The 22,370-nt window shown below is 32.6% G+C and overlaps 1 protein-coding gene across 2 annotated transcripts; it reads right to left on the bottom strand.

Moving 5' to 3' along the window:
- Positions 1–17,348: 17,348 nt before the first annotated feature.
- Positions 17,349–20,856, bottom strand: LOC123888210 (DNA ligase 1). Of its 2 annotated transcripts, none has more exons than XM_045937181.1 (4): positions 20,565–20,856; positions 18,329–18,409; positions 18,073–18,122; positions 17,349–17,968 (listed from the first exon to the last, which is right to left on the bottom strand). In XM_045937181.1, the coding sequence occupies exons 1-4, from the start codon at positions 20,734–20,736 to the stop codon at positions 17,669–17,671; spliced, it is 603 nt and encodes a 200-aa protein (XP_045793137.1). In that variant the 5' UTR covers positions 20,737–20,856; the 3' UTR covers positions 17,349–17,668. The 2 variants fall into 2 exon arrangements, with proteins under 2 accessions (XP_045793137.1, XP_045793136.1); XM_045937180.1 differs by having other exon boundaries at positions 18,073–18,120; positions 18,300–18,409; positions 20,565–20,855.
- Between the last annotated feature and the right edge of the window lie 1,514 nt (positions 20,857–22,370).

The raw sequence follows: 22,370 nt of genomic DNA, 5'->3' as shown, positions 1-22,370 counted from the left end.
AAGATGAAGAGTTTGTTTGAGAAGAAAAGAGAAAGAGTTTCCTTTGATGTTTGAGAAAAAGAGATCTTGATTGTTTACTGGTTGTTTTTTTTTTAATTAATTAAAAGTATTATTTCCTTGGCTGTTGAAGTTTGATTCTGAATCTGGCCTATGCAAACAAACCAAAAACCAAATAATTTTTTTGGTGTTTTTTAAATAAAAAAAAAAAAAAAGTCAGAACCGCCAAACCGCCCCCGCCGGTTCACCGGTTTAGCCCGGTTCCGAGCCGGTTCGAACGTTTTTTTTCCGGTTCTTTTGCTGTCCGGTTTTAAGGCAAAACCGAACCGCTAAACCCTCCGGTTCATGGTTTGACCGGTTCGACCGGCCGGTCCGGTCCGGTTTTGACAACCTTGGTTACACTGGATTGCCTTCTAGAATCCCCAAGAGTCATCAGCAGAAATAAAATCAATTTTCAACAGCTACTGTAAAATAAGTGTTGCTGCCAGTTTCTCTCCAATTGTATAGTATTATCAACTGTTCATTTTCAAATAGAACAGAAAGCAAGATACAATCACATAAATACATCAATGTTGCAATAGAATGTGAATATTATTCATCGGGAAGGCTAACAATCATAAATGAGTGTGCCCAATATCTTAAAACATAATACAAAGCTAACATGAATAGAAATATTGTTGAAGTCTGCAAACATTATAGTATGATGAGTAATATAACAATTGTGCCTAATGCAAATACAACAACATAGTTTCAGTCTCTATTGATAAGTAATGGACATCCCGTGGCTCGGCCAAAGTGTAAAACCGTGTACAACCTGATGGATTATACTAATTCATCAGTTAGCTAAGTAGTTAGAAGTCAGTTTGTTTTGTTTGATCCTAGGTAGTTAGTTGGTTAGTCTAACTACCAAAAGTTGTTAGGAATTAGTTAGGCCAAAGGTAGTTACTTGTAGCTTAAGTAACAAGCATAAATACACCTTAGTGTATCAATTGTAATCAACTTTTTTGGCCCCTATTGTGGATGAATAAAAACTTTTCCTTTTGCTTATTCTTTCATCTTCTTCTACCTCACAAAGTATAGAGTTTTTCATCTTTCTTTCTCTATCACAATTTTTCTGCAAAACTGTGTTATGCTCATAGGCGAGCTCACTGGCTTATGTGCATTGTGCAAGTGTGTGTGCCAAGCTTGATGCTTCTGCTGCGCCAACAATTGGTATCAGAGCCTGGTTCAATCACAGGACAAGAGTGAATTGTGAAGGAATCAAGTGGAGAAACACAAAGTGAAGCTGTGTAGATTGATTTCTTGAAAATTCAAGATGAACACCCAAGGTTTTGGTACAAACATTCTGATTCTTGATGGAAAGAATTGGGATAGATGGAGTGCAGTGATGAAGTCCTTATTTGGAGCACAAGAGTGTCTTGAGGTAGTGGTGAATGGATACGATGAGTTGGGAGCAAACCCAACCAATGATCAGAGAAACACATACAAAGAAAACAAGAAAAAAGACTGCAAGGCTTTATTCTATATCCAGCAGAATTGTGATGCACAGCATTTTGAAAAGATTTCAAAATCAACTAAGTCCAAAGAAGCTTGGGATATACTCGAGGGTTACCATGATGGTGGAACCAAGGTCAAGAAAGTGAAATTGCAGGCCTTTAGGAGGCAATATGAGTCTATGGTGATGGAAGAGGATCAAAAAGTAAGTGACTTCTTCTCAAAACTTCTTGCACTTGTTCATCAAATGCAAAATTGTGGAGAGAATGTCACTGATGAAATGATAGTAGAGAAAGTGCTTAGATCCTTAACTTCAAACTTTGATAATGTGGTAATAGCTATAGAGTATGTGAAAAATACAGCCACAATGAAAATTGAAGAATTACAAAGTGCTTTGGAAGCACATGAGATTAAAGTTCTCAGTAGGGGTTCAGAAAAGAAAGAACAACAAGCCTTGCAAGCTCAAACCAACAAGAAAGATGATGGTAATAAGAATTTCAAAAAGAAAGGAAAGGGTAAAGCAAAGTGGCTCAAGAGTCAAAATTCAAAGTCAGATGACAAAGCTGAAACTTCAAAGGGAGGAGGCAATGTCAAAAGTCAAAACAAGAAGAGGAATTTTGATAAAAGCAAGGTAAAATGCTATAATTGTGAAAAATTAGGTCATTTTGCTGATGAATGCTGGTATAATAAAGATCAACAAGAAGCTAATGTAGCTGAAGACAATGATGCTAAGGCAGTGTTGGTAATGGCTACTACTGGTGATGAAACTCACAGAAATGAGGAATGGTTTCTTGATTCAGGCTGCTCAAACCACATGACACCTCATAGAGAATGGTTGACTAGTTTTGATGCAAGCAAGAAGACTAGCATTAAACTAGCTGACAGTAGTGAACTGGCAGTAGAAGGTACAGGGAAAATTGTGTTCAAAGGCAAAACAGGCAACACAGTCATCATAGAAGATGTGTTCTATGTCCCTAAGATGAATTGTAATCTCATTAGCATAGGACAACTGGTGCAAAAAGGTTTCTCAGTGACTATGGAGGACAATTCATTGAAGCTGTTTGATTCAAAAAGGAACTTAGTGTTGAAGTCTCCTCTGGCAAAGAATAGAACATACAGATGCAAGATTCCAAGTGATAGTGTGATGTGTTTATCTTCAAATATAAGTGAACCAGTTGAAGAAATATGGCACAAAAGGTATGGACACTTGAACTATAGAAGCTTAAGAGATTTAAATTCTAAAGAACTTGTATATGGCATACCTAAGATCAGTGTGAAGCATGCTATATGTGATATCTGCATAAAGAGCAAGCAAAGCAGATTACCTTTTGTGAAGGAGATGGCTAAGAGAGCAAATGCAGCCTTAGAAGTGATTCATTCAGACATTTGTGGTCCCTTTGAAGTGCAGTCATTGGGAGGAAGCAAATACTTCATTACATTTGTAGATGAATTCACTAGAATGATGTGGATATTCACCATAAAGCTGAAGAGTGAAGCTTTATCAGTGTTCAAAAGTCTTAAAGTTTTAATTGAGAAGGAGAGTGAGAAATCAATTAAAATTTTAAGAACTGATGGTGGAGGTGAATACACTTCAAAAGATTTTGAAGATTACTGCAAAAGTCAGGGTATAACTCATGAGGTTACAGCTCCTTACACACCACAACACAATGGACTAGCAGAAAGAAGGAATAGAACATTGCTGAATATGGCTAGGAGCATGATTAAGCAGAAGTGCCTGCCACACAAGTTCTGGGGTGAAGCAGTCACTACTGCTGCTTACATCTTGAACAAGTGTCCTACCAAGAAGCTGAAATCAGTACCTGAAGAGGCTTGGTATGGAAGAAAACCAAGTGTGAAGCACCTCAGAGTGTTTGGTTCACTATGTTACAAGCATGTGCCAGATGCTAGAAGAACCAAACTTGAAGACAAAAGTGAAATAATGATACTTATAGGGTATCATCCAACTGGTGCTTACAAGCTATACAACCCTGTCACTCAGAAAGTTCATTTCAGTAGAGATGTAATTGTGAATGAAAATGAGAAATGGAAATGGGAGGAAGAGCCAGTGTATAGCAGTGAATCACAGTCAACATTCATTTATCCAAATTCAAGTGATGAATCAGATGGAGGTGAAAACTATGATGAAGGTGAAACAGTCAATGATGTTGATCAAATTCAAGGTGCAGAGACCAACAGTGATATGAATCTCTCAAGTGATGATGATGACAAGATTCATATGGTTGGAAGAACTCAGAGAACAAAACGTGTACCTGCTAGATTGAATGACTATGAAGTAATTCAAGACAATGCAGTGAATGATGAGGGTGACCTCATTCATTTTGCATTACTATCTGATTCTGAACCGGTAAATTTCAAAGATGCTTTGAAAAGCAATGTGTGGAAGAAGGCTATGGAAGAGGAGCTTAAGTCAATTGAGAAAAATCAGACTTGGAAGCTAGTTGCCTTGCCAGACAAGAAAAAGAGAATTGATGTGAAATGGGTGTTCAAAGTGAAACTGAACCCTAATGGCACAATTTCAAAGCATAAAGCAAGGTTAGTGGCTAGAGGTTTCTTACAGAAACATGGTATTGACTACAATGAAGTGTTTGCACCAGTTGCTAGGATTGAAACTGTGAGGTTGGTAGTAGCACTGGCTTGTAAAAATAGATGGAGAATGTACCATTTGGATGTCAAGTCAGCATTCTTAAATGGTCCATTGGATGAAGAAGTATATGTAGCTCAGCCACCAAGTTTTGAAATCAAAGGAAAAGAGGAAATGGTGTACAAACTGTACAAAGCTCTATATGGTTTAAAGCAGGCACCTAGAGCTTGGAATAAGAGGATTGATCAATTTCTTAATCAAATTGGATTTAAGAAGTGTACAGTGGAATTTGGTGTTTATGTTCAGAATCTCAACAATGAAGATTTGGTCATAATTTGCTTGTATGTAGATGATCTTCTCATAACTGGTAGTCAAAAACCAGAAATTGAGAAATTGAAAGGCAAGTTAAAGGCTGAATTTGAAATGACTGATCTTGGAAAGCTATCATTCTTCCTTGGAATGGAGTTTATTGAAGTGCAAGGTGGAATAGTGATGCATCAACAGAAGTACATCAGTGAACTGCTTGATAAGTTTGAAATGACTGAGTGCAAGCCAATTTCAAACCCTTCAGACACAAACTCTAAACTAGATGAATGCAAGGATGAAGAGGGAGTAGATCCTACACTATTCAGACAAATGATTGGGTCATTGAGGTACTTGTGTAATAGCAGGCCAGATATCTGCTATGCTGTAAGTGTAATTAGCAAATACATGAATAAGCCTAAGAAATCTCACATGAATGCAGCAAGGAGAATTTTTAGGTATGTAAAAGGTACAATGAGGTATGGATTGCTATTTCCTACTGGTTTGAAGAATGATTGTGAAAGCTTGAGTAGCTATTCTGATTCAGATTGGGGAGGAGATGCAACAGATAGAAGAAGCACATCTGGATATGTGATGCTATACAATGGTGCTTCAATTGCGTGGTGTACCAAGAAGCAGCCAGTGACTGCTCTATCAACATGTGAAGCTGAATATATTGCTGGCACTTTTGCTACTTGCCAAATGGTTTGGCTTGACTCTGTGCTAAGGGAACTAAAGTGTGAACTGCAGAAGCCTTTGAAGCTTATGATTGACAACAAGTCTGCAATCAATTTGGCAAAGAATCCAGTTTCACATGGAAGAAGCAAACACATTGAGACAAGGTTCCACTTCATAAGAGAGCAAGTTATGAATGGAAACATTGTATTAGTGTACTGTCCTACAGAGATTCAGCTTGCAGATGGTTTCACAAAATCTGTGAAACTTGACAGATTTGAGTTTCTAAGAGAGAAGTTAGGACTTGTTAGTGCTTAGCCAACTTTGAATTAAGAGGGAGTGATGGATTATACTAATTCATTAGTTAGCTAAGTAGTTAGAAGTCAGTTTGTTTTGTTTGATCCTAGGTAGTTAGTTGGTTAGTCTAACTACCAAAAGTTGTTAGGAATTAGTTAGGCCAAAGGTAGTTACTTGTAGCTTAAGTAACAAGCATAAATACACCTTAGTGTATCAATTGTAATCAACTTTTTTGGCCCCTATTGTGGATGAATAAAAACTTTTCTTTTGCTTATTCTTTCATCTTCTTCTACCTCACAAAGTATAGAGTTTTTCATCTTTCTTTCTCTATCACAATTTTTCTGCAAAACTGTGTTATGCTCATAGGCGAGCTCACTGGCTTATGTGCATTGTGCAAGTGTGTGTGCCAAGCTTGATGCTTCTGCTGCGCCAACACAACCAACCATGTATCTATAGCTCAATCACACAACATTACAGTAACTACATAAGCCAAGGCAGCATAATATTCATTCAGAGATTTCTAAACTGAGCTTCTACTCCTGCCACGTCAAGCTCGAGCTTTCGTGAAGAATCATCCCCCATTGTCCAGACAAAACCAGGCATGTCCAATCTTGGCCCGGCAATACTCCTGTATATATAAAGCTTCTCAACAGGACAACTATCCGGTCTTGAATCTGGAGGCCCACTTTCATCAATGACTTCAACGTTAAGTTTGGGCATTTTCTGACCAAGTAACTTACACGCTCCATAACTCACTGAGCAAGAGGACATCCAAAGGGACCACATTGTCTCTAGCTAGTGTGATGTTTAAATTACATACGGGTTTAATCTCTTGAGCTAGCCATCCTTTAGAAGGTATTGTTAAAAGATCATCAATTCCTAATGAAATAGATGTAGCAGTAGCTTGACGGAATCCTAGAGTCTTTACTTGATCCAGGATGTGTGATGTATATGCCATTCCGAAATGATCTATTAATCTGCTAATAAGTCGTTTAATTGCAGTTCCACCTATCACGTTATTGTGAAAGACTAGATAATATAAAAAGAAATTTGGTAATATTTCGATGTCGTAATTATTATAAGCTCTCAATATACTTACATGGGCCTATGGCTTAGCATAGCTCTCAATACTTACTTTGTTGCGGTCAAAGTCTCACTCTAAAATACTTTTGCAGTATATACTACTCCTTTCTCCTGCAACAGGAAAAATCAAAATTGATAACATCACACTCCTTCTTGCTTAAAAAAACACATTGCACTTCTTCTCCTTCATGCTTAACGATAAAGAAATGAACAGTTTTAACTATTGAAACTAGGGGTAAACCCGTGCGTTGCACGGGTTCGATTAAAATACATAATTAAAATAATTTAATAAATTAAAAATAATAATTGTGATAAGTATAATCACACATTCGATTAAAATACATTGTTAAATACTTTTTACAATATGATTATATTCAATATTATATATGTGTAAAAACAAAAAAAAGTTGTTCACAATTAAAATAATTTTTATTGAAATGATGTGTCATATTTTATTTTAATTGTGTCATCGTATAAAATCTTAGTTTTCATTATATGAGTTGCAATTTTAGTCACAAATCACTTTGCTTTTTTATTTTTAATGTATCCCTTGTTTATTTATTTTCAATAAGAGTTGGAGGTCATACATACTTATACTTGGTGAAAATATTGCTCATGAGTAATGTTGAACTAAGAAGTATGGTGGTTTTGACATTTTTTATCACATGATCTCGTGTTCTGAAAATTACCTATCAAATAGCAACGTTACTGCTTACTCCCTTCTATACAATTTAAGATGTCAAATAACTTATCTACTTACCTCCCTCTCGTTCTCTTGAAGTTTCTTATCAATTATTCACTTGGTGAAATTTTATCCCGATTTGATTAGTCTCGATTTTTTTTGTCTATTGTTTGTTTTTTTTTTCTATGAGGTTTTTCTCCGCTCATTTTGCTTTGAAATTTTTTATTTAATAATTTTTATTCGGATTTTCAATTTAATTCAGTAGTGCTTATTAGAATGCAGTACTCTTTTTTTATAGAGGATTTTCGATTTAAATCTATATTAAAAATAAGAAGGTTATTTAAAAAAAAAGGATTTTGTTTAATATTAACCTACATAGTAGATTTGTGTATATTAAGGACAATTAATATAATTTTTAGTGAATATATGTTAATATTCATAAGTTTGAATATGTGCATTATATTTTATTCTAATAGTGTAATATAGTATGAGAACTTAATTTTATTTTTATGCATCGTGGTAGTATAGTCGCAACTTGCTTTACTTTCTTACTTTTTTTGTTTCTTACCGTTGTTTTTTTACTTTTGTATGTTAGAGGTAGTCATGTTTGCCTTGTGCTGATATATTGAATTTGTTGAGGTGAGTTTTATTTATTATTAAAATTTATTCTAATTTTTTTTTTTTTGATCATTTTTTTTTCATTTGTGCAATTTTTCAACTACTTCTTTCCTATACTATTAATAAAAAAATGTAAATATTGATATTTTAATAAAATAAAAATAGTTTGTAACTTACGACTTTTCATTGACCTTTCATCAATTTGAACCTTTTATTATTATTATAAATAAATAAATAAAACTAATTTTTTTTGGACTAAATTTGTTATTCTATAAATGAAATTAAATAGAAAAAGGAGTGTTAATTAACTAATTTGTGGAATGAGTGATGGATAAATTTGATTATGCTTGCTTTAACATAATCAAAATTATTGGGGACGACTCTTGAGTTCCGTGTTTTGAATTTTACTTGTACCTAAAATTAAATAGAGATGTTGCTAGCAATGAATAAAAAAAGTAAAGATTAGTCATATATTTAATAAAAATTACAGTAATAATATATAACAATTATGTAAAAAAAATTTGAATGAGACTATACATATAAAACTAAATTAAAAATTATACTTGACTTGCAACAATACATACACCATTTTCCAATCAGCAACATATCATTCTTCATAACACAGGTAACGATTGAAAACATGAAATTGCATTGAATGTTAGTGTTAATGGTGAGGTTGTCCATCTTCCTCACATTCCGAACATGAGCAATCAATCATGTTTTCCCTTCATGACATTAAAGAATAAATGAATATAAAAGTAACAAAAGAACAAAAGAATATACAATAATTAAGTTTACTATAAAAAAATAAATGAACACAGATATATTGAAAAAATGTCTACATATCTTGCTGAGATTGCTATCAATAGTAGACATAGCGTACAACTTGAAGATGTATATGATCTCATGAGTACCATTGCAAGTGTCAAGTGTATAGAACAAATATGAAGGAAAAAAAAAGTGATAAATGGTGGTTAATAAAGGTTAGAGTGAAACTGAAAATTAAGCAATATTTCTTTTATTACTCTATGTTGGTTACATTTGCAAGAAGCTCTAAGGTTATTGAAGTATAATAGTGAAAAATACTTAATGGTACGGTTATGATAGTGGAAAGTTATAAATAATAATATAAAAACATGTTTTGTGCAATTCATTCTTATGAAAAATTTAATTAAATAGAGAGATGTTGCTAGCAATGAATAAAAAAAGTAAAGATTAGTCATATATTTAATAAAAATTACAATAATAATATATAACAATTATGTAAAAAAAAAATTGAATGAGACTATACATATAAAACTAAATTAAAAATTATACTTGACTTGCAACAATACATACACCATTTTCCAATCAGCAACATATCATTCTTCATAACACAGGTAACGATTGAAAACATGAAATTGCAATGAATGTTAGTGTTAATGGTGAGGTTGTCCATAAAACCATATGTCTTCATCTATGTGTTCATATATAAAAACAACAAATATGTAAATTTAAAAATACAATAGATAAAAAGTTGGTAAAGGGTGATCTACTTACTTGTTGACATTGTTTTGAGTGTAGCTGATAAGTTATGAAATTATTCAAGGGATTGACAAAACTCACCTAAGTTCTCCTTCAAATCTTCCTCACATTCCGAACATGAGCAATCAATCATGTTTTCCCTTCATGACATTAAAAAATAAATGAATATAAAAGTAACAAAAGAACAAAAGAATATACAATAATTAAGTTTACTATAAAAAAAATAAATGAACACAGGTATATTGAAAAAATGTCTACATATCTTGCTGAGATTGCTATCAATAGTAGACATAGCGTACAACTTGAAGATGTATATGATCTCATGAGTACCATTGCAAGTGTCAAATGTATAGAACAAATATGAAGGAAAAAAAAAGTGATAAATGGTGGTTAATAAAGGTTAGAGTGAAACTGAAAATTAAGCAATATTTCTTTTATTACTCTATGTTGGTTACATTTGCAAGAAGCTCTAAGGTTATAGAAGTATAATAGTGAAAAATACTTAATGGTACGGTTATGATAGTGGAAAGTTATAAATAATAATATAAAAACATGTTTTGTGCAATTCATTCTTATGAAAAATTTAATTAAATTAAATATTTATAAGTGGAGTTTTTTTTTTTTTATCAAATAAGTGGAGTTTTCTTAGAGGTGCCAGATCATCACAATACTTGCTTATGAGCAACTCAACCTTCCTTTTACTAGTAAAAGATATGATGACATATATAGTTAAAATATGACTTTTTATTATAAGATTAAAATTTCTCACATGACGTGAGTTGTTGTGGTTAAAGTCTCACTCCTCTCTCTTGCAACAAGAAGAAAAAATTGGTAACATCGCACTCCTTCTTGCTTATAAAAAAACGCATTGCACCCGTTCTCCTTCATGTTTAACGATAAAGAAATTAACAATTTTAACTATTAAAAAAATTTAAAATGATCATATTTATCAGTTAAGCAACAATATTTTGAATTTTTGTTTCAGTGATACGCTTTTTAATAAAGTAATTAAATTGATCGTTGTGTCAATTAATTATAACACAACAATTTAAATCAACTAATTCTTTCTATTTATAAAATTAATTTCGTTGAAACCAACTTTTTAACGCGCCGAAGACCCCTTACGACCTAATGCCCCGACGCAATATAACGCGCCGAAGGCGCGTCCCGTGCGTACGCACGGGTTTGTACCTAGTAATAATAATAAAAAAATAGCTTCAAATGAGAAGCAGCTAAAATACTTCTCAAATAATAGATGTTTTAATAGGAGAGAGGTGAATTTTTTATTATTTTTTTACTTAAAAACGTGAAAATTATTTTGTCATTAAAAAAATTACTTTTACATGTTTTATCCAAACAAATTAAAAATTAATTTTCACTACAATAAACAAACACAAAATATTAAATCACCAATTATTAAAAATTAAATTCACTATTTTTTTTGGGAGACAAAGAGGCTAAAGCCCAAAAAAAGAAAGAAACTACAACGCTACTAGTCGGGGGAAAGGAAACATCCTTATTATCATCGATGTTTTTTCTCCCGACACCCCGTGATTCTTTTATACCCCCAATATTCCAATTTTGCCCTTGCATAAAAATTCGGTTCGCAGAAACCTAATTTTTTCTAGTGTTAGAAACCGAAATATGTTTTTAAGGCAAAAAAAAAAACTTTAATTTCTACAAATCGAAGTTTTTTGCAAGGGCAAAATTAAAAATTCATAAAGTATAAAAGAAACACGGAGGTCGTAAGAGAAAACATCATTATCATCATCTAACACTTGCATCAAGTTCACGACCGGCCTTGGGTTAGGGCAACCAGCCCCACAGCCCAGGGCCTCCAAATAACAGGGCCTAAAAAAAATGATGATGTTTTCTCTCTCCAGCCCCCCGAAGTTTTTTTTTCCTTGAAAACTGAAATTTACTCTGAATTTGTACTAGAAAAAATTCTATTTCTGCGAACCGAAGTTTTTTGCAAGGGCAAAATCGAAATATTGGGGGGTATAAAAGAATCACGGAGGGTGGGGGAGAGAAAACATCAAAAATGATTTAACTAGTTAAAATCCAATAGGCCCAACAGCTGGAAAATAAACCAGCGTACAAAATGGATGAGGACACTGCACTTTAGTTTAAACTTTCAACTTTATTGCTGTGTATCCTCAATACCAAGTGACTCTACATATTTGTCACCCGTATTTATAGATGATTGTTTTTCTCTAGTTCTCAATAGCATCCGATGTGGGACTTATACATTTGAAGCTTCAACAACAACATTGGGCATTGGCAATAGCTAACTCTGATGCATCATTTTATACTATAATTTTAGTAATCAACAATTGTTGGGCTTAGTTTATTGTTATTGTTTTTTTTTTGAATCGGCAAAATTTATTAAAGCTTCCTCGATAACAAGAAGTACATGAGGAGGCAAAGCAGTACAAAAACAAAAGAATCCACTAGCACATCCAACAAGGACTGCTACAAAGATCCAAAAGAAAGAAAACACCCCACTAACAAAGGAACAATTTATTGTTATTGTTATTTTATAATAATTGATAAATTGATTTTTCTAAGAATAAATGTTAAATTCTTAATTAAATTGGTATTAGTAATTCCTTGAAAATCATCATACATACCAAACTTTCTTTTAATATTTGAAGATAATTTATATGAATGAATTATATTTTGTATACTCTCAATTATCCAATACTTCAAAGGTTGGGTACGGCGTATTCAAACTCGGAAATTTTTTTTTTCTACCCCAACAATCTTCACTTTACCCCAACAATCATATTTGAAATGACAAATATACCCTCATATATAATGTAAAACTGAAAAAAAAATCATTATTTACCCTAGTCAAAAAAAGTGTACCGGTGTGAGTTTGGAGTTTTAGGAAAAGTAAGTGTAATTTTACATACCGGTACACTTTTTCGAAGTGTGCCGGTTCGATTTCTTCACCGGTACACTTGAAAAAAGTGTACCGGTATTTTTAGAAAAATATTGGGGTAAAGTGAAGATTACTGTGGTAGAAAAAAAAAATTCTCAAACTCGTATTAGGTAATAAAGCGAAGTTCAAACCAAGTGACTATGGGCCCAATAGCAAAAGTAACCGATAAATTGGTTCTAAATTGCCTACGGATAAACCGATTTGTTATTTTGTATATTTTTATGAAGGGTCCATTTTTATTATTTGTCCCGGGCCTCCAATTAGTTGGGACCGGCCTTGGTCAAATTAGTAGGCGGTTGATGGTAGATCAATGTTTCATGATTGTGACACATCCCATATTAGCGAGCATATCCGCACATGTGTTAGCTTCTCGGTAAATATAACAAATTTTAACACTCCAATTTAAGTTCAAGAGACTGAATTTTCTTGATGATACTCTAGAGACATTTTCATGATCATACCTATTAATAATGCTTACTATAATTTCCCGGTCCACTATTTTTTTATAGGGTTAAATTAATAGAATCCACTATTTCTAGAAACACATTGAATTTGTTATTTGGTTGGTAAGTACTATGTAAATGGAAGTAAAATAATCAAAGTTCCAATTTATAAAAGGTAGGGTTTACCATAATTTTGGTCAGCAAGTCAAGGTTAACCTTGTGACTTGTGGTTGTAATTCATAAGGTAGAGCTTACCATAATTTTGCACAGCAAGCAATCGACTAAAGGTTAAACTACTTGTGGTTGGAATTCATAGTTGGTAAAACGGACGGTTCGTCCTATTTAAATCCGTCTAAAAATGGGGTGGATGAGTCAACTTAAATATCCGAGTTCAGAAATTATATCTGCTCTATTTAATGACGGGTTGATGCACCTGCCAACAAATTTTTTTACCATAAATTTATTACATGATTATCATTTTTTTAAGCAAGCAATATTTTTTAACAACTCATAACAAAAAATAACACGAAAGTTTAACAAACACAAATCATGTAGCATATAGTAATTCAACATAAAACCAAATCATGTAGCAGATACTTAGCATGTGTCCCTATGACACACGTTAATTTGATCCATATATCAAATACAAATGCGACAAATCTTTAACCGTAATTACTCCAATTTCCCGCTTTCACTCAGTCAACATTTGGTGTAGTAATCACAACCTTGAAAGTTCCTGCCTTGAGAAACTTCGTCATAAATTCATAATTAATTTTTTTGGCATTATTAATATGAAGTCAATATATATTAGTAAATAAGAAGAGACTAGTTTTATTATAAATAAAAATCATATGAATACTATGGCCACCCATTAACTTAGTTTGCCAATATTTGTTTCATTTTCTCAGAGAATAAATCACATACATAGCTATGGCGTGTACGGAGTTATGTATTGATTTCAAAAGTCTTCTGATGGTGCTACTTCTTGTTCTCACTCTTATGCTCATATGTTCACCTCAACCTCAAAGAAGAAGAGTTATGGTGTGTCGTTACCCTTGACCTGTTTTTTTCCTCCACTCTAGTCATAATCTATATTTTGTAGCTATGAAACTCAACTTCATTTTCAGTTGATCTTAATTTTGTTGTATTTTATGTTAATCGGCTAGTGTATGATTGATATTACAACGAGCTTCACCAAATTACGGTAATATTGTTATTATTTTGAATTTCTAAAGTATACTTTTTGTCAAAACCACTGTGATTTAACGTAATTTTATTAACCTCAAACAAAATATGGATTGGATGTTTTTACTTTGGTTTTCCTATCCTTTAGTTTATCTTGTTGTGTTCATATCATATGGTGAAAAGCAAATAATCTTTTATGGAAATTGTTTCATGCATCTCTAAACAATGAGAGATTTACTTGCAAACTAAGTTAACATGGTATCAATAAGAATGAGTTGTACCAAAAAAAAAAAGAATGAGTTTAGCTACAAAGCAAGTTCTCTTTCAAGCCAATAATGATTATTGGATGATTTATATCTCATATCTCACTTATATCCTACTTCAGAAAAGTGATTTGGAAATACCAGTGAAAATTCTATAATAAACTCGTGAGATTCGTGAAAGAAAACTTACATGCAACTAACATTATACATGTGCGAGGCACGCATGTGTTATAAAAATTATTAATGAAGTAAAAATAAAATTTATCATAAAATTTGAACTAGGGTCCTAGATTCGTCATTTATTTGAGCGATATTTACAAGATGATTTTGTTAAATTTGACTCGCTGTCAAACAAATTTTTAGATTCATCCTCACTCGGTCTTAATGCACAAAATTGAAAATGGTTCTCTGGCCAAAGTCATTGTTTAGTCATTACTTGGTAGTAAACTCATAACATTTTTAGATAAGTGAATTGTTAGATTTTGTGGAGGATATATGTTCAAACTTTGAAAATGGATGGTGGTGTTTTCTTTGATTTTTAGTCATTATTCTGTGAGTGATTGTGAGAGTTTGGTATAGACTTTGGCTTGACTTTATGAGCCTCAACTTGTTTCTAATTAATATTTTTCTTTTTTGAAACCTAACCTCCAAATTGCTACCCCGATAGTACTTTAGTCATTATCAACTTTTTAGTCAAAAAGAAATTGTCAACTAAAATAATGCCTAATCAAACCCACTAGTAGTTTACGCAAATTGAACCCATAGCCTCTCATCAAACCCTGATTTGGTTTTATCGTAAGTTAGGGGTTAAGATTAGTAGAATCCACTATTTCTAGAAAGACATTGAATTTGTTATTTGTTATTTGGTTTAGGGTAAGAGCATCCTGTAATCCAGAGTTCAGTCGTAAAATAAGTAAAGTTTGATAAAAAATTGTTTCCATCAAGAATCGAACTTAGGTTCTCCCAAATAAATCATTTTAAGGTGAATTTATTAATCACTTAAATTCAATGTCTCGATTACATAAAGTAGGGTTTTGTTCGGTACCATAGTAACAAAATAATTATCACTGCTAAAATAAGAGATGAGAAAACACGAACGGAACACTTTTGCAAAAACTTCTGAACAAATATAAAAGGAGAAAACCACGAAACGACAACAGGAGAAAACTTTTACTGATTGATAGAAAATTAGAAATTATTTTTTTTGGTGATAATACAAGGAGAGAATAATTACAGTTTCACTTAAATATAAAATAATACTAAAATGCTATTAAAAAAATACTTACACTAAAAGAAACCTAGTAATAACTTCTCTATATTTTTTTTCTCTAACTCTCTTGATAAGTTCAACTTCTTGTTGTGTTATTTTTTTTTTAATCAAACAAACGTATTTTATTAACTAGTAAATGTTCAATGCATAAAGAATAATTTTAAATCTATGAAAACTAATCCAAAAATTGACCGTCCCAGCAAGAGCACGAGCAATCATATTCGATCATCTTCTAACAAACTTTACTTCAAAATTTACACACGATAACATGATTTGAATAATATCAGCAACGATTAGATTAAACTAAAATGTTACAATGGATTGGATATTTATAGCACCGGTTTAATTTTCAACTATGTTTAGTAAATTACATTGTGAACAAAGAAAATAAGTGGCCATAATATTTGAATTACAACACGAAGTTGCTTTACACGTTCACAGGTTTACCATAAATTTGCACAGCAAGTCAACTGACTAAGGTTAAACTTGTGGTTGGGATGGATGATCTTGACAAATTTGCAATTGGAGGGACTTGATAATTGCAAATAAAAAAAAGGAGGGCTATCTTTAATTTATTAATTCTCAAACATGGCTGAGATTAGAAGACATTAAAATAAACTACCAACTAGGAAAAAAAAATGTATAAAAAGGTTGTACCATAACAGATTGCATCATGCCCTTTCATGGATCACAGTTACATGCCGTCAAGAATTTGTCACATTCGCGGTCGTTTGATCAAAATTAGACTGTTCAAATTTTTAACTCGGTAGCTTTTCTTAATTACAAATTAAGAAATGCACTGATATCTCATATTTGGACCGATTTTGGTCCAACTACCGTGAATGTGTCAAATGCGTGAATGCGGCAAATCTTTGCCCGAAGCGACTCCCATATCCCCTTTCACTCAGTCAACATTTGGTGTAGTAGTAACTAACAAACTTGTCTTGAGAAGCTTCGTCATGAATTCATAATTAAAAATACTTGGAATTGTCACGGGATTATCAATATGAAGTCAATATATTAAGAAATTAGAAGAGACTAGTTTTATTATAAATAAAAATCATATGAATACTATGGTCACACATTAACTTAGTTTCCATTGTTTCATTTTCTCAGAGAATAAGTCACATACATAGCTATGGCGTGTACGGAGTTTTGTATTGATTTCACAGGACTTCTCATGGTGCTACTTCTTGCTCTCACTCTTATGCTCATATGTTCACCTCAACCTCAGAGGAGAAGAGTTATGGTGTGTCGTTACCCTTGACCTTTCTTTTTCCTCCACTCTCATCAGAATCTATATTTAGTTGTTATGAAACTCAACTTCAATTTCAGTTGATCATAACTTCGTTGTATTTTATGTGAATCGGCTAATTGTGTATGTTTGATATCACAACGAGCTTCACAAAAGTATGGTAGCACTGTTATTAAGTTGAATTTCTAAAGTGTAATTTTTGTCAAAATCACGGTGATTTAACATGATTCTGTTAAACTCAAGGTCAATAAAAATATGTATTGGATGTTTATTACTTTGGTTTTCCTACCCTTTATTTTATCTTGTGTTCATATGGTGAAAAAGATAATCTTTTATGGAAATTGTTTCATGCATCTCTAAACAGGGAGATTATTGAATGATTTATATCTCATATCTCACTTATATTCTAATTCATCAAATTCCTACATAATCAAGTTGTTAAGTGATTTGGAAATATTTGATCAAAAAAAAAGAAAAGTGATTTGGAAATATCAGTATAATTTCTACAATAAACTCTCATGTTAGATAAGTGAAAGAAAACTTACTGCAACTATAATTTATACCTTTCCTGCGTTTGGATGCTATTTAAAATGAAAGTAGAACATGACTAAATGCAGACTCAAGTACTCAACTGGGGTTAACACAAATGGTTGGTACATAAAGTTTGTGAGTGATAGAAATTCGGAGTACCGAGTTCAAATCTTATATAATCATTAAAAACAAGTACTCAACTATATAATGAATAAATTGAAGAAAGCTTATGCTACAAGTGTTCTCTATTTCGATACTTAACTGTTTCTAGTGCAAAAGGCTTATACACACTGCCTAGGCCATTACGATGATTACTGGTATAATTTAAGGTACAAAATTTGGTACAACCATTGATATTTGATACTGATGAAGACAGTAACTCATTGTTGACAACAGAATTCTGATGAATGTCAGCTCAGCTCTGTGTAAACACAGAATCATGCTGATAAAATAAAAAGGGATGTTGAGGTTATCTTCAATTGGCCCTTCCCTACTCCACTAATCAGGATTTGTTGCCAACTGAGCCTTGAATAGTCTCCAAAAGATGTTCAATTCTATATTTCATAACAGGCTGCCCTTTTCGTGTCTTCTTAAACATTTGTTCGCGCAAAGTTTTTCTCCGAGCTTCAGCTTTTTCTCTTTGTTCCTTCTTTTCCTTGAAAATTGCTTCCCTCTCCATTCTTTCTTTCTCTTTTTCTTCATGCTTCTTCTTGTATAATTCTTCCAAACTAAAAGCACTATCCTTCTTCCTCGGCTTCCTCCTCTCATTCTTGTCCTTGTCACCTTCAGTTTCATTCAAATTCTGCAACAGCAAGTAGAAAGGAAAATGAATAGTATGCTAAAAATAACAATAGTTCAAGAGAGTAATTTATGGACTAGATAGATCAGTATTAAGAGATAAAGCACCTCAGATAGATCAACGTTCTGAGGCTTGGGCTGCAACATCAGCTCCTCCTAAAACATGAAAAATCAAAATTACTCTTTTATGACGCAACATAAATGTAGAATTCTATAAACAGCAGTAAAATAAAATCAGAATTATCCATCAGTACATCTGACATATTAGGTAGGTCTTGCCCTATAGGTACATAGTAATAGTAATCTCACGGCAAGCAGCAAATAGGATATCAAACCTCGATATGCCTTTGGGCCACCAAGGGATCATTCTGCAGGTTTTGTCGCTTTAGCATCTTCTTATACTTATTCACATTCTTAGCGTTCTTGTATAACTCCCTTTGCTTCTCTGAAAAGAAAAAAGAAACATCCATGACAAGCACGCACTGGCATATTTAATATGAAAAAGGAGAACTTCAGCTAGATATAGTTGATCCCCAATCTCATCCCAAATCATAAGTTCATATTAAAAGTCATAGAATATATTAAGAATCAGGGTAACACTCCAAAACCTTAAAACTACTATCCCAGCACATAAAATGAGAAAATGCAGCATCCTGAGAACAAATTATAATTCAAAAATACCATTTTTTTTTTGAATTTTTAATTCATCAAATATTTCGACGAAATCAATGCAAAGAATTACAGTTTGATTATAAAAAAATATTCAACTAAGTCAATAAACAAAACTAGGTGAACTAGCTCTAGAGGGTATCTGCTAACAGTAAGACTTTACCAAAGTACTATACTTATTGCCTCAATGGATTTTATAATTATTATATTTTTAAAAGGAAGGGGCCAAAGCTTAAGAAAAAGAAAATTAGACGGAAACAACACTAGGAGCAGAAACTCCTAAAACATTAGCAAACAACAACTCCCTCACAAAGGAGTGGGACTACTCCATAACCAAATAATCAGCAAAAGAGCACCCCCAAAATAGCTAAACCATATGGAACCTTATTAGCTTCACAATAGACATGATACGGTGCAGTGGAATGATGTGATATTATGTTCCAGGCAACGGTTAACATGCACACGTAATATATGGTTCATGGCGCACAAATAATTTTGGCCTTTAGATTCAAGGCGCACAAATATCTATTCCCCATTCTCACTTCCTCCCTCCTCTTCCATTCCTAAGCCTCTCCTCCCTCAGATCAGGGGCTCTATTGCAAAAAAATATAATCTCATATCCAGATTTTTAGATGATTAAAACAAGAAGCTATATGTTGCATTTTTGTCTAAGCACAATTCTTCAACATAACATGAAGGAACTGAACTATATCATTGAACCAAAAGGAAATTGTGGGAACCACATAGACATACTGAGCCACTGTTTGTATTTCAAAGATTAAGATTGTAAGCCAATGAAATTCATACTCCAGCATGATAGTTGAATAGACTTTTTGAGAATTGAAATTGTTATTGAACATCTCCGTTTTGCAGAAACCCTTTCACAGATCTGAGTTTCGTAGCAAATCAAGTTTAGAGGGAAAAGGAAGAAGTGGATAAGTGTGTTACAATTGGTGGGACTTTAATTTTGCAGTGTACTATCTGTGTCCAAAGACCAACATCACAACTGTCAATGAGGCTCTGCTACAGCAAGGGCTAACTTTGTGCCGTTATACATGGCAGAAAATTTCACATTTGCGGTGAGGTTGAAGGCACAAAATTGAACAGAGTGATGAAGGATGAGTTTTCCGGGTTTGAAGGACCTAGGAATGGGATACTGTATAGATAATACACCATATTACTGTGTAGATAGGTAAATCTAAAGGCTAAACTTATCTGTGCACCATGAACCATATATACCACTTGTGCATGTTATCCATTGCCTTAGGCAATTTGCCTATGTTCCATTCTTAAATATTTAAAAATATAATATGATGGAATACATTATACATTCAATTCCATTCTATCTAATATTCCATCTTTTTCTTCTGCTCAAATTTGGGAGTATGTAAGGAAACAAACTTCTCCAATCCATCATAAAAAAATATAAAAACAACTGAGTGATAATTTATTCTGTTATGCTCAATTTCAATCCATCCATTCCATTTCATTGTAACCTCCACAAACCAAAGAAAAACTAACACAAAAGTTAGCACAGCTAACATCAATTTCCTCTTTCTAAATTGAGGACCTAATTAGGCATCAAAGATGAAAATTTCTTCATTAACTCTCACACTAAACAAAAATAATCAACATAATGTAGTGTACTATTACTACCCTAAGCATTCAATTGCATTCATAACCACTCATCACTAATTGAATTTTGGATTGCAGTTTGCACCTCCCAAACCTAAGTTTGTAAGAACTAATAACTCAAATTAAACAGTAAATTAATACAAAACCCTACATTTTCTACTCTTTTCCGTCACTATAAAGTAACAAATTTCATAAATTATAACTCAAATCCTTTAGTATATGAAAAATATGAAAGATGCTAAAAATATTGGGAATAAGTTGAATAGATAAAAAAAAAAAAAGAGAAATTTGCATACTTATGAGAGCTGGGTTGTATTGATTGTTATTGGATTTTGCATTAGCGGAAACATTAAGCGAACGGCCACTTCCACCCAATCTCGAAACGTTTCTCTTCTTATTCTTCTTCGCAATCATTAGCTCCTTTTTCTCGTCGTGTTTATCGTTGCGTTTATTGTCCTTTTTCGTCATTGTTGGAAGATTGATTAACGAATTTCAGAGCAATTGGGGAAACAAACAACAATGAATAAATTGCAAACCCTAATTTACAGAGGAACAACGTTGGTGCATAGCGAAGAAGAAGATTCTACGGTGGGCTAGACTTTCGATAAGCCCAATACTTAAGAGTTGTACTCTCAGCCCAATAAGAGGATGTGGAAGTTTCTTGAATAAATTTGAAGGATGAATTTATAATTTAATTAACTACTAAAATTGCTTATAAATAATTTACAAAAAAAAATAAAAAAATAGGATAAAAAAATTAAAAATTTTAAATAACTTATTTTGTCAACAAAAAAACTCATTTTAATAGATTAAACATGTTTATAGTTCTTGTAAAATATGGTTAAATAAGTTTTTGCTACTTATAAATATTTCAAATTTTATTTTTAAACCCTATAAAAATTTCAGCAATTTTTAATCCTCAAATAGTTTTTGTCGCAATTTTCGGTCTCTGATTTTAAATTAACTCTTGTGTACTTTCACACTTTTCAACGGTTTTTTGTATCCATGTTTATAAAATATTACGGCTTTATGCGTATTACTCAGACTCTTCACCACTAAATCAAATCTAGTGGCTTAAATTATTTATGTTATACTTTATAAAAAAATTGAAATTTTATAGCCCATATCTTTTATAAACATGTGTCATTTTAGTCCATATTTTTTATAAAGCGAGTTTTTATATAGACTAAAATCATCTTTATTTTTATATAATATAGGAACTAAACTTAAAAGCTTGTGATTTGATGGTGGTGACTTGTGAAAACCCGGAGATGGTTGTGGTGTTGTACGGCGTGATGGTGGTGGGAAGGACGGTGTAGTGGTGAGAGAGTTGGAGCTCAAATCAGAGATGAAGATTAAAGAGTTGGGAGAGAGAAACAAGAAAATGATGGGATATAGAAGAAGATAAACACAAAAATATCCCTCTATTTATTGTTAGAATTACCAAATTGTGTATGTATTGTGTCATAAAACTTGTGTTCCTATAACATACTCAAAGACTATTTGTTTTTTTACAATAACTTAAACACTATTTAAGACAATTGTATTTGTGAAAAAAAATTGTCATGTGATTTAGTGAAAAACAATAATTTAATTTTTATGAGCGACACATCTCTCAACCAAGATTTTAATGTCAATCGAGGGATCATCCACATTGGGGTAAAAAACAACTCTACAAGTGAGTTAGACACCACACTTTAACTCAAAGCCTTAAGGTTTTAGGTTTATGAATCTTATAAAATGTTTAATCTTCACTTTTCTAAACAATGTGAACTTAACTCACTCACACTTGCCACAACATTTATCAGTGAGAGGATCCATAACCTTAATGTCTAAAGATTTTGAATAAAAATGTGGTGTTAGAATCACTTTGTATAATTGTTCAATGCTCAATGTGCTGATCCAATCCAATGAAGGACACTCATTGCCCAACAAATTTGTCACATTGTGGAAGACTAACAATGTCCATTAAAATGCGAGCTGTCCAATTTTGATTCGCTAGTCAGCGTTTCGCCATTGCAACCAATGTGTAAAAACGTGACTGGCCAGGCTAAATTCAAACCCTACAGTGAATGAGCAGCAATGTACCAAAAAATAACAGA

The sequence above is a fragment of the Trifolium pratense genome, linkage group LG6 (assembly GCF_020283565.1).
Source record: "Trifolium pratense cultivar HEN17-A07 linkage group LG6, ARS_RC_1.1, whole genome shotgun sequence".
Classification (NCBI taxonomy): domain Eukaryota; kingdom Viridiplantae; phylum Streptophyta; class Magnoliopsida; order Fabales; family Fabaceae; genus Trifolium; species Trifolium pratense.
This window is presented reverse-complemented; position numbering and strand designations above follow the sequence as displayed.